General features: G+C 33.4%; 1 protein-coding gene across 1 annotated transcript; it reads right to left on the reverse strand.

Moving 5' to 3' along the window:
• Positions 1-503: 503 nt before the first annotated feature.
• On the reverse strand, positions 504-5,784 carry LOC117112547 (lactadherin-like). The gene is made up of 4 exons (XM_033255625.1): positions 5,600-5,784; positions 2,449-2,774; positions 2,065-2,203; positions 504-1,279 (listed from the first exon to the last, which is right to left on the reverse strand). The coding sequence occupies exons 1-4, from the start codon at positions 5,673-5,675 to the stop codon at positions 1,065-1,067; spliced, it is 756 nt and encodes a 251-aa protein (XP_033111516.1). The 5' UTR covers positions 5,676-5,784; the 3' UTR covers positions 504-1,064.
• Between the last annotated feature and the right edge of the window lie 10,013 nt (positions 5,785-15,797).

The raw sequence follows: 15,797 nt of genomic DNA on the forward strand, positions 1-15,797 counted from the left end.
AACTCATAGAAAACAGAACCATACATATGTTAGGAGGTTGGCGAAATTTTGTTATTGAATTCATCCTAAATTTAATTGTCGGAGGACACTATGTCAAACCGTGCCCTAATCTTACGATACGATACGATAATACTTGATTGCAATTTGAATCAAATACAGAACAAATTGAGGTCGAATATCAAAAGGGGGAAAAATGGAGGACAACCAAACGGATACAAGAACATTATAAGGATTAAAAGACACTAAAAGCACTAGGGGTTAAAACAACCAGTTAAAACAAAGCATCACAATAAAAATCATTAAAATTCATAACTATTAAAAATTATTAAACATTATATTTATTAATTTCTTTCCATTACAATAATTAAATATTAATTATTTGCTCTGACAACAAAAACCTTCTCGTCAAAAAAACATTCGCCTATGCGAATTAGTTCAAAGTGGTCATATTTTATTATTATTATTATTATTATTATTATTATTATTATTATTATTATTATCATTATTACTATAATCATTATTATTATTATTGTTATCACCATTAACTGTGATCATTATCACCATAAACAATAATAGTACCATAATCATTATAGCAATTTCCATCACTATAATTATCACCATTATTGCCATCAATACTGCTATCAAGTAGACACCTGTTTTTGTTTTGTTTTTCCATTACATTTTTTTAAATCAGAAAATATAACTATTAGAGCAGTCACTCCTTAAAGTGCGTACCTCCACCAAGTGCCTGGATCCGAACAATACGCGGGCCTTGTATGAGTGATATTATTATTTTCTTTTATACTCGAGGGAAAGTTCAGGAAAATAAAATTTCTGTGACCTTGACATTTTTTTCCAAAAGATAATAATCGCTTTCTTAGATACTATGTACCATTCAACGACATTTCATGATGATCCATTCCTTCCACATTTTGAGTAGGAGACAGACAGGAATGAATACATAACCTCCTTAGCAGTGATTTCATCCTTTGCTGCTGTCGGGGGACAATCGCATTTTTTGACACCCATTGGTATTATCCGCCAATAATAAAGCATCATTGAATTTATAACTGAAATGCAGCATAATATCCATTGGTATTAAAAAGACATTCACCTGTATCGTACTTAAAATCCTTGCATCCTTGCATTCTCATACACTCCACAGCGCATGTCAAGCAGCTCCGTGTCCGGAGATCGACAATTTCTAAACGTTTTCGACATGCACTATTCGAACGAGATGACTTGTAATAGGTAGAGTGCAATCTGTTTCCTGGCCATACTAACGAATTTGAGAAAAATATTATATATACATAATACGATTAATACACATAATATAATAATGATACTATAATTATATTACAAACATTGCTTGTGTCCATGGGTTTACTGACATTTACCTCTATCCACCCAGGAAAGATGGTATGGCATTGAACGTATTGGTTGTGCGCTAAAGATTAACTCTTCACAGGGAGCAGAGAAAGTTGCACAAAAATGTGTCCGGTGTCCAGAGGAAAAAATGATAAATTCTGATTTAATTGGTTTTTTTTAAGTGGGCGTGGTCAGGGTCACTTAAACTCTTAATCTTTCAAAAACGGTCATTGGGGCAAAGTCCCTAAAAAAATGGGACAATTTAAGGGTTTTAAATGCTTATTTAATCAATTTCAGAGTCTAAAAATACAGTATGTAGATACATATACACTTTTTCTCTGAAAAATTATTGTGTTTCTTTCGGGGATAAGAGATCTTCCAGACGGGGCCCTTCTCCTCCCACAGATGCCATCCCTGAATGGTGACGACTATGATGACGATCGTTGACTATGATGATGATCATCATCATGATAATGATCTTAATCATGATGACCATCTTATGATCATAATCAATATCATTTTTATTATTAACACTATTGTAATATCATTATTATAACGTTATTGTAAATTTGCTTGAGAAACTGTTTGAATTCTAAAACGTAACAGGCAATATTCTAAATGATTCTACATGGACATTGTCTCACATATTGCTGAAATTATTTAAATATATTAAATGTAATGGGCATATACAACTACCTTGACATCCAAGAACCTCGAATCGTAAGCTTATATGGTTATGCCAACTGATTGGATGAATACGGATGAATTGAGCGTACACGTGAGTATAAAATATGTTTGTAACAGTAGTGTCTTGATCAGAATTTCCATCGAACTCCTAGATATAAGCAAAATAGTTGATATAAATTGAAATTTAACGACAAGCTCAAGAGGGAAAAAATGATAAGTTGTACAACTGAAATTTCTAAAACCGTTTCCGTTATTTCTATACACAGAAAATTCAGTTGTATACGGTAACATATACAAACATTTTTTATCATGTGTCTAGGTTTGATGTTAATTTTACAAGTGTTGCCTTTAAAATTCTTCAAACAAAAGTGGGAAAATGTATCTAAATCTTACCGCAACTTGGCCATTTGCGTCGGTTATTACCTCAAAGCTGTTACCATTAACACTGTAACGAACTTCATATGATGTAACCCATTGATTGTAGCGGTTGCGACCTTGAGTGATTACTCCTTGTACGTTTTTCAATGTACCAAGATCAACTTGAATCCATTGGTCTAGGTCATTGAATTTTGCAGACCAGGCTCCAATCCCTTCACTGTTTAATATGGTATTCAGTCTTGCCCGTTGAGACCCGTGCGACGGGTCCCATTCGCTGGACGCTGTCAGTTGGTCCGCGGGAATACTTCCGTCCTCGACACCAAGGGGGTCTAAACAATTCTCTGAGAAAAAAAAGCATAGTATCCAGTATTAGAAATATATGGTGCCTCCTTCAAATTGGCTGTGCTAAGATTTCCTATGTATTATTTTAAATAGATAGAATGCTTTTGTGTATATTCCAATACGTAAGATAAATAATAATAATAATTCTGGATTTATAAAGTGTAATTCACTGTTTTTATATCATTGTTTGATGACACCTTACAAAAAAGGAGTGTTTAAATATACTCCATATTAATATATTTTCAAATAAGCTTAGAATTGTTAATTCAAATTAGATTACCTTTAATAAGTGTGTCTGCGAAAGGTGCTAACCCCAGTGCCTTACTGCTGTTCTTGTTCTCGTTACTAACATTTTAAAAGTTTCTAATGTCAATTTTTTTGAACGGACGTGCAGGAAATTCTGCCTTTTTTAAGTGGGACCCCAGGGTTCCCCTTACATCTACAAGACAAAGCAGGGGTGTCAACAGGGACTTTACATTACTGCCATTACCACTAATTGAGCCCGTCATATCGCGGTCGGTTCGGTCGGATGTTTTCTAAAGAACTTAAGGTTGTGAGTTTGAATCGTGTCTTGGTATTCATTTTTTTTCCATTTTAAGGTAATTATTTTAATTTTGTACAATGATCATTGATCATAATCTATTTTTTGTACAAATAAACATCCTAATTATTTAAAAAAATCTGTATTATTAGCTCATCCAAAAAAAACCCCAATATAATAGCCTGCCCTTGTAGCGTAATTAAGCGTGGAGGAACGCATTGACCGGTGATCGGTCACTCTTGTTTGTAATTGCTTTCGAATATAATCTTGGAAATAAACACCATGGCTGTAAAAGCAACCGCAAAACTACAATACATTGGAGTCGAAATTACGAAGCTGTTTAAGGGACATGATGAATTTTTATTTTATTTTCCAAACGCCTTATTAAGTCGTACGTACGTCATATAAGTCGTACGTACGCCTTATGGGTTATTAAGGCGTACGTACGCCTTATTCAGGCGTACGTACGCCTTATTTAATCCGGATTTATAAAGTGTAATTCACTGTTTTTATATCATTGTTTGATGACACCTTACAAAAAAGGAGTGTTTAAATATACTCCATATTAATATATTTTCAAATAAGCTTAGAATTGTTAATTCAAATTAGATTACCTTTAATAAGTCTGTCTGCGAAAGGTGCTAACCCCAGTGCCTCACTGCTGTTCTTGTTCTCGTTACTAACATTTTAAAAGTTTCTAATGTCACTTTTTTTTTAACAGACGTGCAGGAAATTCTGCCTTTTTAAAGTGGGACCCCAGGGTTCCCCTCACATCTACAAGACAAAGCAGGGGGTGTCAACAGGGACTTTACATTACTGCCATTACCACTAATTGAGCCCGTCATATCGCGGTCGGTGCGGTCGGATGTTTTCTAAAGAACTTAAGGTGGTGAGTTTGAATCGTGTCTTGGTATTCATTTTTTTTTCTATTTTAAGGTAATTATTTTAATTTTGTACAATGATCATTGATCATAATCTATTTTTTGTACAAATAAACATCCTAACTATTTAAAAAAAAATCTGTATTATTAGCTCTTCCAAAAAACCCCAATATAATAGCCTGCCCTTGCACCGTAATTAAGCGTGAAGGAACGCATTGACCGGTGATCGGTCACTCTTGTTTGTAATTGCTTTCGAATATAATCTTGGAAATAAACACCATGGCTTTAAAAGCAACCGCAAAACTACAATACATTGGAGTCGAAATTACGAAGCTGTTTAAGGGACATGATGAATTTTTATTTTATTTTCCAAACGCCTTATTAAGTCGTACGTACGCCTTATAAGTCGTACGTACGCCTTATGGGTTATTAAGGCGTACGTATGCCTTATGTAATCCGTACGTACGACTTATTAAGGCGTACACCTAAATAAGTACGTATGTAACCCGTACGTACGCCTTATGTAACCCGTACGTACGCCTTAATAAGGCGTACGTACGGGTTACATAAGGCGTACGTACGCCTTATTAAGGCGTACGTACGGGTTACATAAGGCGTACGTACGCCTTAATAAGGCGTACATACGGGTTAGGAAAATAAAATAAAAATTCATCATGTCCCTTAAACAGCTTCGTACGAAATACATGACTTGTTATATAATCTCATTCTCAATGCAATTGTGAAGTCGTCGTATTTTATGTTATATTTTATTTGTTCTTCTGAAATCAATTTTTAATTGCTTTCGAATATTGAATCTTGGAATTACACACCATACCTCGAAATGCAACCGCAAAATTGGACTCGAAATGCATACATAAGCTCACTATCAATGCAATTGTGAATTCATGATATTACATTCAACCAAGTACCGGTATTGCTCTATGCTGCAATTATCCATGCTGCAACACTGACCATCTTCACGTATTTTTATAGACGACATTGACTTTAGCTAAAATATCTGTTTCTATTTCTATTTTACTTTATATTTTGCAAGGCGATATTTCCAATTTTATTGACTTTACAATTAATTTTGGGGCGTTGTAGGACGCCTAAAGGATGGTACTATCATATTTTCTTTCCAGATTTGTGGAGGCGTCTCGGCGGTAAATCGTAAAAAACATTTTGTCCGTACTCAATGATTGGGTACTACCATGTTGCTTTTGTTTGATGAAAACAAACTTGATTTAACCTCACAATAATTCCAGGCGTCAAAAAATGTTTTAACTCCTGAAAATAATGGTATTGAAATAGGCGCATAGGAAAGATAGACCTAGCTAACTAACCTTAAATGTGTGTCTCTCTATTGGGGATATGACACTGTTTACTAGTTACGGCTACATACCTGATGATACAGGATTCATTAATACCAACACGTTCATATATATTAAACTCAAGATATACAACATCATGCGAATCATTTATGTTACAAAATACTGCAATACTTCAGTAAAAATCCTCCAAAAATGTATTACACTCAAAACCAGATGCAACACAATGAAATTAAATAATCTTATGATCAATAACAAAATTACTCGGCTAGTTCTCATCATTGACTGATATGTACGCTAAACTGCAAACGGTACCGTAACAAGCCAAACTTTTGATGGCGCACGCTCTAGAAACGGATCGTGAGACAAACGCGCAATAAGTATAATAATTATGCGATATATTTATGAAAGAAACTCACATCCGTTCGTTATTATTTAAGAAAACAAACATTTGAAGCGAATCGATCACACAGATTGTTGATACAATGTTTTGTAAACGTCATTAAATAGATAAAAGACTGTCTGCTTCAGAATCTCGTATTATTTAATTTGTTTTCTGTGTACATGATATAAATTTCATAGTCTTTAATTAAGGATGAAATAGATTTTTGGACCAAGATAGCCTCCTATTTTTCTTCAATATCTATTTTAAATTCGTTAGTTAGTAATAAAACAAATATAATTTTAATATTAATACAAACAATTATAATTTTCTGGTTGGTTGGTTAGTTGACTCGTTGTTAACTAGTTGATTGGATGTCTAAATGCAATATAATATAAGTAGGCCTGTATATATACACACATACATACATACACATGCAATAAAAAAAATTGCCAGCACAACCAAATTCTAGGTGGAGCTCAAAATAGAGACAGAAAGGCTATAGTAAAACATATTTCAACAGCAAAAAAATACAATAAATCAGTACAATCATGAATAAGCTCAATGACAATAATAGAAATTGTTTATATTTCCACATTAAAATGGCCAATGAATCTGATTTCAGGACTATACAGTCAACACATATTTCATTAGGCTAGTACATTTCAGTTTTCTTTGACTTAAGTCTAGTTTTACTTCTGGTGTTGTAATTTTGCTGATAAAATTCTTTTTCAAAATAGACACCAGGCTAGTATTAAGATCGTGCGTGGCAGAGTCTTGGCAATGCCAATTTGATATAAGATAATATCTTGGGTTTTAAGAAGTGTATGTGTACGGAAAACATGTGATACACTGTCTCTAAATGTTGTGTGTTATTGCACGAATGGCTTTTCCTTGAAGTCGTTTAATTTCACTCAAATATGATTCATACGCGCATCCCCATATAAAAATGCAATGAATTAAAATAGTTAGATATGTTTTTTATACAACATTAATATGCTCTATAAAATTTACAAATTCGTCTAAATAAACCTCCAAAAATGTTGTGTTGTTAACTATATTAATTGCCACTAATGCCACAAGTGACATCTATTTTAGTTTATTAGTAAGTATTTTTTTTAACCGCTAAACTTACTTTAACACACCACACAACAGCCAGTCTTCGGTTTAATATGGTAATAAGGTAAGTATTCTTTGGGAAACTTGTGTGTGAGTTACAAATTGGTTGAATGAGAAATGAATATTAATGAGGTAATGCAAATGATTGCAATGATGTAAATGAGTTGAGGTTAGTAGTGTGAAGCACTGATTGGATGGGAGTATACATGAATTGTAATGAGATATGAATTTTTGGTGGGGTGTTGGCTAGAATTGGATGAAGGGTGTTTAGAGAGTGCCTTGTGAGGAAAGGACATGTTAGTCCAGAATTAATCGATGTTGCATTTGAAGACAACATTATCAGGTTCAATGCCTATACTATACCAGCCTACAGACATTGTGGGTGATATAAGAACAATTTGTTTGCATATTATTTTTAATGATAAACTGTTGACCTGAATGTACGGTATGCCAATGAACATCCAGTGAACGGCTGTGATGTAGTCAATATTGCATTATATGGATGGAAACCTTTTCCAAGATACCTGCTTATTATTTTTATTGTGGAGCTAATAAGCTCAACAACCCTGAATTAAAGTAAACGTCACTGAAGGCAGTTTAATTTCTGAATTATTGGATTGTGTGGAGCTAATAAGCTCGGATAGCAGGGATGAACTTTGGTTTATGCTGAACATTACTCAGGTAGTTGTACAGCAGTTTAGAGTTAATGAATTTTACGAATTGAGGGTTGAAAGCTAATAAATACAACAGAGCCAGGAAGATATGTGAATGGAATATAAAAGTGAACTGTGGGAGGAAAATTTTGATCGTTCCTGGGCAGGGTGTCTGGAAGTGGACAGTTGAACGTTACATAATTTTGCTCTTAGTTATTTTGCCGATTTATATAATTATTCACTTACTATAACCTTGTAAACATAATGTCATGCTATATATTCTTACAATAATTTTTGGAATGTTAAAACAATAGGCCTATAATGATTCAATGTGGTAGTTAAAATTGATAAAGTTACTGAAAATATATGAAGTTTTTATTATCATGAGCTTTCAGAGATAATGTGAAGTACGTAAATTAGTCATAAATACTTACCATTAACAGTAATTTGCATTGTGGTAATTACTATTCCAACTTATAGCAAAATTATATATCATTGGAAAACCCATATGCTAAATAGTAACATTGTTAGAAGACCGAAATAAATCAGTTTATTTTAGCTTTTTGTAAACAGCGTCAGTTCAGTTTATTTATCGTCCTGAAGTTGTATTTGTTAAGACAAATTACAATGTCCATATGAGCCTTATTAGGCTGTGTGACAACTAAGTCAATTTAATAAGTCAGTTTTTCTTTTCAAACTTTGGAAAACCATAAAATTAGTTTTATGTAGGTTTAAAGACAGTTATTGTAACAAACTGTAACATTTAAATCACTCATTTATTTTGTCAATGTCGGTATTAATAATAGTGATTAGAGTTTAAACTTTTGTGAGATAACAAAATATTAGTAACGTTAGCAAATAAAATGAGGAATAAAATGTCAGAACAATTAAAGATGTCGTTGACGTAAAGTATGAATAACAGGGGTCCGAGAATTGACCCCTGGGGCACACCCTATTCAACATTGTAAATCATAGATTTAGTGTTATTAAAGACAGTGTACTGCCTTCTTCCATAGATATAGCTATTAAACCAATTTTAAGCTGTACCTCTTACACCTAATATTATTCAAGTTTTTTTAAATTAAAATGCTGTGCTCAATCGTATCGATAGCTTTGCTAAGATCTACAAAATATACCGATAGCACATTCGTCCTTATCGACGATATCATATCTTATCAGTTAGTTTAAATACGGCCATATAATGGAAGCTTTATTTTTGAAAACCCTATTGTGAGGGTGAATAATTGTTTGATTTTTGTAGGTAGTTATGGAATCTGTTATACAATACGTTCAAGAATGCTGGATAGTTTGGGAAGCACAGATAATAGGTATATTAGTTTACACATCTTTGTTACCAGCTTTTATATTATAATATATAAATAATATTATTTGAACATATTATCTGAATATATTATTTGAACAACTCTGGCTGTCTTTGACAGATCTGATACGATACCTTTTTTCGAGAAAGGTTAAAAATGTAATGTTAAGTATAAATTCCAATGAAAGCCACATTGCCACCAACAGGTACATTCCAGTCCTACCTTATGGTCAACTTCAGGAAGTAACTAAGGTTATTCACGCACGTAGTTGATGAGTCTTAAACATGTACCGTAGTTGATGAGTCAATGATGTGTCATTAACCATCTTCTTGGAATCTATATGCATTTATTATGTTTACACAATTATACTTTATTATATAATTATCAATTTATGAAAGATGATACAATTTGCAGTGTTATTTCATTGTGTAACTGTATGTTTAAAATTGCTTGTCTCATACGGTATTAATTGTTTTCAACTTAATATTAAGAAAAAATTCCTTCACTTACTTGTAGAGTTAAGTTTTGATTGAATTTTAGATATGTATATCATATATTTAATTTATTGCTTTCATGATAATTTTATAACAGTTTCTTTGATTTCACTACGTTCCATCAAATTCGGGAAAAGGGGATGTCATATATAAATTCCAAGAAAACCCACATTGGCACCAAAAGGTAAGCCATTACTGGTGTCAGGGGTAACAGCATCACCGAGAATATTCCATGTTTGATTATTGTTATTTTGAACCCCACCGAGAGCTCTAGAGTAGTATTGGCGTTTATTGATTTTAGTTAAATGAATGAGTTTGTTATTATATTCAATATATTTTGTTTGTTACTATCACTAGCATTGTAAAAAAAAAAATTATACCGAGAATTCTTTCTATTTATGGATATCATGGTACACTTAGTGATCCAAGGTTTATTATTAATTTGCCGTTTAGTAACAGTTCTGGTAGATATATTCTCATAGATTGTAATAAGGTTGTTATTAAGTAAATTGTAACCTTCACTGGATCTTTTAAAATAAAAACATCATTCCAATTTTCTCTGTTTATTGCAGAAAGAAGTTTATTAAGTGTTGTGTTGTTTATAAATTTCGTTCTTATTTCCGTAATATTTTTATTATTTATTTTATTATCGTATTGTATGAACGCAAAATGGGAAAGTCATCAGTGATGTCCATAATATAATGACACTTTTAATTGAGTTCAAAATACCATTTGAATGTTAGTCTGGTTATTATTGGAATTGACAGTTCGAGTAATGTCGATTATGTCGTTATTAATGACTAGTTTAAGTTCATTTTTTGCCTTTTTGTTTAATTCGTCTTTGACAAGACAGGCAATTTGTTTAGCAACGTCAACAATAAAAGAAAAATTACCTTCAGTGCACTTATCAATATGGGTTTTAATGTCATCTTCCATAATTTTTCACATGGTAGTATATAATTATTTCTTATATATCCTTTTTATAGTAAGTATTAGCCTGTACTAGCATATGCCAGTGCTCTGCACGGTGTTAAGGATCTACAGGGTGCATTTATTCGAAAGTGGGGAGGGTGCGTTTAAATGAGCGAGAAAGGAGCGAGGCATATAATTAAATGTTATATTTGAGGGAACAGGAATGAAAATATAGTTAGCTTGTCTTTATTTTTTCTAAAGAACCTCTTTGTAGATAATGTTTTTAATGAGTGTTTCTGTCGAATAGTTCATGTGAGGAATTGTCCATTTTGATAATACATTAGAGTACATTACCCTCTTGCACATGAAAATGCAACATATACTTCGCCGATTGCGTTGCAGACTAATAATCAGGGTGCATTGTTAGCTGCCCTGAGAATGCACTTCGGTAAGGTGAGCGATTCTATGGCAACGTAGCTTTAAATTCATATTAGATCGGGTGCGTGACTCAATGATACCATGACAGTAAAAAGAATTGGAAATAATAAGCAAGAAAATATAGTAATTTGCACCCCCCCCCCCAAAAAAAAAATAAATAAATAAATCACCTTAGGATAACAAAATCGAGACCCCCCCCCCCCAAAAGAAATAAATAAATCACCTTAGGATAACAAAATCGAGTATCAATGTAGTAGGGAGAACATGTGTCAAAATTATAATTCTAAGTTATTTTAGTAGTACAGTATACATTTCAGTGTGAGAAGTTATGAATTCGGCAAGTCGGGGACTGCTATGCAGGTGCGTCTCTAATGCCGTCGTGTCCAGCTTCATAATTGAATGCTTCATGTCAGTGTATTCAAGAAAGTGATTTATAAGTTTGTGAAATGTCTACAGTAATTTATATTTTTAATTTAATGCCTACTACAAATTGTTAATAAATAAACATATTTATTGTATATAGTACATTAACTTTCGCCTTAATATTAGTACTCTCTACATCCTTGCTTCTCAACCCTTTTTACGTGGCGACCCACTTTCAGAAGCCTCAATTCCGTGGCGATGCAAGCCATCAAGCCATATATTGTCATACCAAAATGATATTGTCATGATATTGTTGATTACGTAGGCCCATAATTCAACAAAAAATCATAATGCTACTGTTTTCTGACTTACTGTATTGTTTATTTATTTATTTTTTTAAATCTGTATAATATGATAGGCATGGCCTTCCAATTCATCAAATAAAAACAATTATGCTTTTGTCACTGTGGTTTCGAAGATATAAAATGACTAGTACGCCCTCGTTTCTGAACCGGCGCGCGTGGAGTACATAAACGCGCAACAGTAACAAAACAATTGAGGGCGCTGCGGTGGTCAGACGTGTTCTTTCGAACGGTATAATTTCTCCGCTATTTTTTGGCTTTGTAGGACTTAATATTCTTAGTTTCCTCCAAATATTGCCTTATTAACACTCTTTAGATAAGATGCCCACTATTTTACCTGATCCTATATATTTTGGGATTTTTCCAAGATTGTGAGGATTTTTGTAGCTAGGCCCCCGCTGTTAATTATGTCTGTGAGGAAGGCCAAGTCGGACGGGGACAAGTGTGGTGCTTATGCTTCGGTAGTTTCGGAGAAAGATAGGGCGATTAATTGTGATTTTTGTGGCTTATGGTTTCACATTAGTTGTCAATCGGTATCTAACAAAACTTATGATTGTCTTGTAGCGAGTGATTCGAATGTTCACTGGTATTGTAGATCCTGCAGTGTTACTGCAGGTAATATTATGGCATCTTTAGCTAGTATAAAATTAGTTCAAGACAAAATGCAGAAAGACATACTGGACAATAGCATTAAAATCGAAGAACTTAATAAATCTAAGTCCACTAGCTGACTTAAAGGAAATTGAAAAATTAATTGACAGTAAATTTGAAGATGATTTAAAAAAGGAAAGACGTAGGAATAACCTAATTCTATTTGGATTGGTAGAGTCGAAGAGTGATGATCATGAGGTAAGGAAAGTTCACGATCGGAAATTATTAAGGATATCAGTGGGGATTGTTATGGTGATTTCGAGAGTAATGTTAAGGCAATGTTTAGAGTGGGCAAACGGGGTGAAAAATCTAGGCCGCTAAAAATTGTCCTTAAGGGTGAAAACTTCAAGAGGAAATGTTTTGATGTAGCGAAAACTAAGGGTATCTCCGTTAGCAGTGACAGGACAAGGAGTGAGAGAGATAAGTATAGAAAACTAAAAGACGAGCTTAATCTTAGAATACAAAGGGGTGAACAAAACCTTATAATAAGGAGTGGTAAAATTGTGAAGAAGAGTTTTCGTTGAAGAAAAGTAAAAATAAGCAAAATAAAGTTAGGAAAGAAACAAGAAGTAATTCATATTTGTCGAGTTCAAGAAATTTTATGTTTATGTACTCAAACTGCGATTCATTTTTAAATAAGAAAGTGGAGTTAGAAGCCATTTTAGCAGAAGATGATTTTGATTTTATTGCTCTAACTGAGATTTTTCCAAAGTTTACGCAATCGGCGGTTTCACATCTTGAATTTAATCTTAATAGTTTCCAGTTGTTTTTACCACCAGAAGATTTAGGTTCTGGTCATGGAGTAGCGATCTATGTGAGAAATGGAATCTCTGCCAGTTTGGTTAATCTTGATAGTGGAAATTTTAAAGAATCAGTTTGGATCGAATGTCTTTTACAAGAAATGTTTAGTTCTCTTTCTGGATTAGAGTCTTGGACGTTTTTTGAACTACAAATGAAGAAACTTATTGAGCTCCATACTCCTATGAGAAAGAAACGTGGTCACAGAAATCCTCAGTGGATGAACAAACAATGTCTCAAAGCAATTAATAAGAAAAATAAAAGATGGAAGCGTTACACTAAGAGTAAGAGAACACAGAGACCGGACATTGGAGTAAAATGGAAGCAATTTGTTGAAGATAGGAATTTCGCCACAAACTAAAGGAAAACTAAATCAACTTTTGAAAATAAACTTGCAGACGAGATAGGATGTAACGAAAAATGCTTTTGGAAATATGTGAAGAGTCAAACTAAGGGTAATCCTGGGGTCCCTGATCTCATTGCTGAAAATGAAGTTCGTGTGTCTGATGACCTAGGAAAAGCTGAATTATTTAATGCTTTTTTCAGTGGTGTTTTTGTGAATGAGGATCTGTCAGATATCCCTAATCTATCTTTTTCTGTTGATACGTGTTTGGTGGACGATATTTCCTTTGTTGAGGCAGATATCTTGCAGATTCTGTCTAGTTTGAATACCAATAAATCTGCAGGACCTGATGGGTTACATGCTAAAGTGTTGTTTGAACTTCGATCTGTTATATCATTACCTTTAAAACTTATTTTTAATATGCTTTTCTTAGAGGGTGTTGTACCCACGTCCTGGAAGGAAGCATGGGTGGTTCCGATTCTAAAGAAGGGAAATAAGAATACTCCATCTAATTATAGGCCGATTAGTCTAACATCGATTGTAGGGAAGATTATGGAACGGATCATTAGAGATTATCTTATGAAATATTTTGAGACAAACGATTTACTATGCAAAGAGCAATATGGTTTTAGAAGTGGTTATTCTTGTGCAACCCAATTACTTGCGGTACATGACCTGTGGTCTTCTTATATTGATAAAATCTTATAGTATTGACTGTATTTATTTTGATTTCAAAAAAGCTTTTGATTCCGTTCCTCATCAGCGTTTACTAGGCAAGTTACGTAGTTATGGTATTAAAGATAAAACTTTAAAGTGGATTGCGGAATATCTTACTGGACGTTCACAGCGTGTCTCAATAAACGGATGTCTATCTAGTAAAGTCCCAGTGTTAAGTGGTATCCCACAGGGTTCTGTTTTGGGTCCAATTTTGTTTACCATTTTTATCAATGATTTACCTTTAGTATCCGACTCTTTCGTAAGATTGTTCGCAGATGATATAAAGCTTTTTAGAGTTGTAGACTCGGTTGATGATAGATTCCGTCTTCAGGAAGATATTAATGCCTTATGTGAGTGGTCTCGAAAATGGAACTTGCCATTTAATAGTGACAAATGTAAAGTTGTTCACTATGGAAGAAATAATGCAAAATGTTCCTATTTTATGTTTATACTGAAATTCAGGCAGTTGACAGTGTAAAGGATTTAGGAGTTACCTTTGATTCCAGTCTTAATTTTAGAATGCATGTTGCCGATATTTGTAAGGAAGCTAACATGAAATTGGGCATGATCAAACGGTCTTTCAGATTTTTGAAGAAAAAAGGTCTATTGAAACTGTATAAGTCTATTGTGAGACCTACTTCAGAATATTGTAGTGTAGTCTATAACCCAATTTATAAGAGAGAGGCAGATTCCTTAGAGAAAGTTCAACAACGAGCAACTAAAATGTTTTTGGAGGTAAGGGATTTTCTGTACGAAGTTAGACTTAAAGTTTTGAATCTTCCAACTCTAGCGTTTCGTAGACAGAGATCGGATATTTTACAGCTTTTTAAAATTGTCCATGGAATTGATAGGGTTTCGGGTGATTTATTTTTTGAGTTTGATAAAGGTGCTAGAACTAGAGGTCACTCTTTTAACATTAAACATCAGCATTGTAGGACATTTATTAGAAGTCATGCTTTTTTTCATTTAGGTCAGGTCGGCTGTGGAATTCCTTATCGAATGAAGACGTTAATTCTAGTTCTATTAATTTATTTAAATTTGCAATCGAAGTACGTTTGGTTGACCATCCGTTCAAATTTGCGCCCTATGTTAAATTTTAAATATACTGGTTTTTTTCGAGGGGCCTATAAGCATCGTTTTGCTTGGCCTCTATACCCAGGAGGATCAGACTGTAGAAGACTCTCTAGGGAAACAAGTAAACAGGTAAAACAAACAGCATTTAACTCCCGTGGTCAAAAATAGAAATGCATCTATATTATTAGTATGCCTATTCCTAAAATCACAGTGCATTACCCATTACGTCAGACAACCTATCTGTGTGCAAAAACTGTAAAAAACATAGATCATCAGATTCTTTATCTCACGAAGTGAACACATTTCCATATATTGCAGCATATTAACATAAAGTGTGTTATCTATGTAGAAACATCCTATTTCGATCTACTGTAATATCTTCAATATGTCACAAATATATCATTTCTAAAAGAATTGTACAGTAAACTAATCGCCTTACTCCATTTATCCTACCTAACATACCGTACTCTATCATCAACACAATAATATGACCATTAAAGTTAAATGAATAATAATAAATAAATAATATCTTATATTAATTTCATTGAATAAACAATATGTCTTCGATGCTGAATGTATGAAACATGTAGGCTGCCGGCACTGACGATTAATGCCAACAGATTTTATGACAAAATTATTATTGT

This window comes from Anneissia japonica, unplaced genomic scaffold (assembly GCF_011630105.1).
Source record: "Anneissia japonica isolate Jap-2015-1 unplaced genomic scaffold, ASM1163010v1 scaffold287715_len1027211_cov185, whole genome shotgun sequence".
Taxonomy (NCBI): Eukaryota; Metazoa; Echinodermata; class Crinoidea; order Comatulida; family Comatulidae; genus Anneissia; species Anneissia japonica.

What these genes read in the sequence shown, in the direction of transcription:
- LOC117112547 (XM_033255625.1), bottom strand. Translation starts at nt 5,675, where the DNA reads ATGATTCGCATGATGTTGTATATCTTGAGTTTAATATATATGAACGTG. An exon ending in ACGCAAATGGCCAAGTTGCG is followed by an intron (nt 2,204 to 2,448) that starts GTAAGATTTAGA and finishes GCTTATATCTAG; the next exon opens with GAGTTCGATGGAAATTCTGA. An exon ending in CGAGGTTCTTGGATGTCAAG is followed by an intron (nt 1,280 to 2,064) that starts GTAGTTGTATAT and finishes CAAATTCGTTAG; the next exon opens with TATGGCCAGGAAACAGATTG.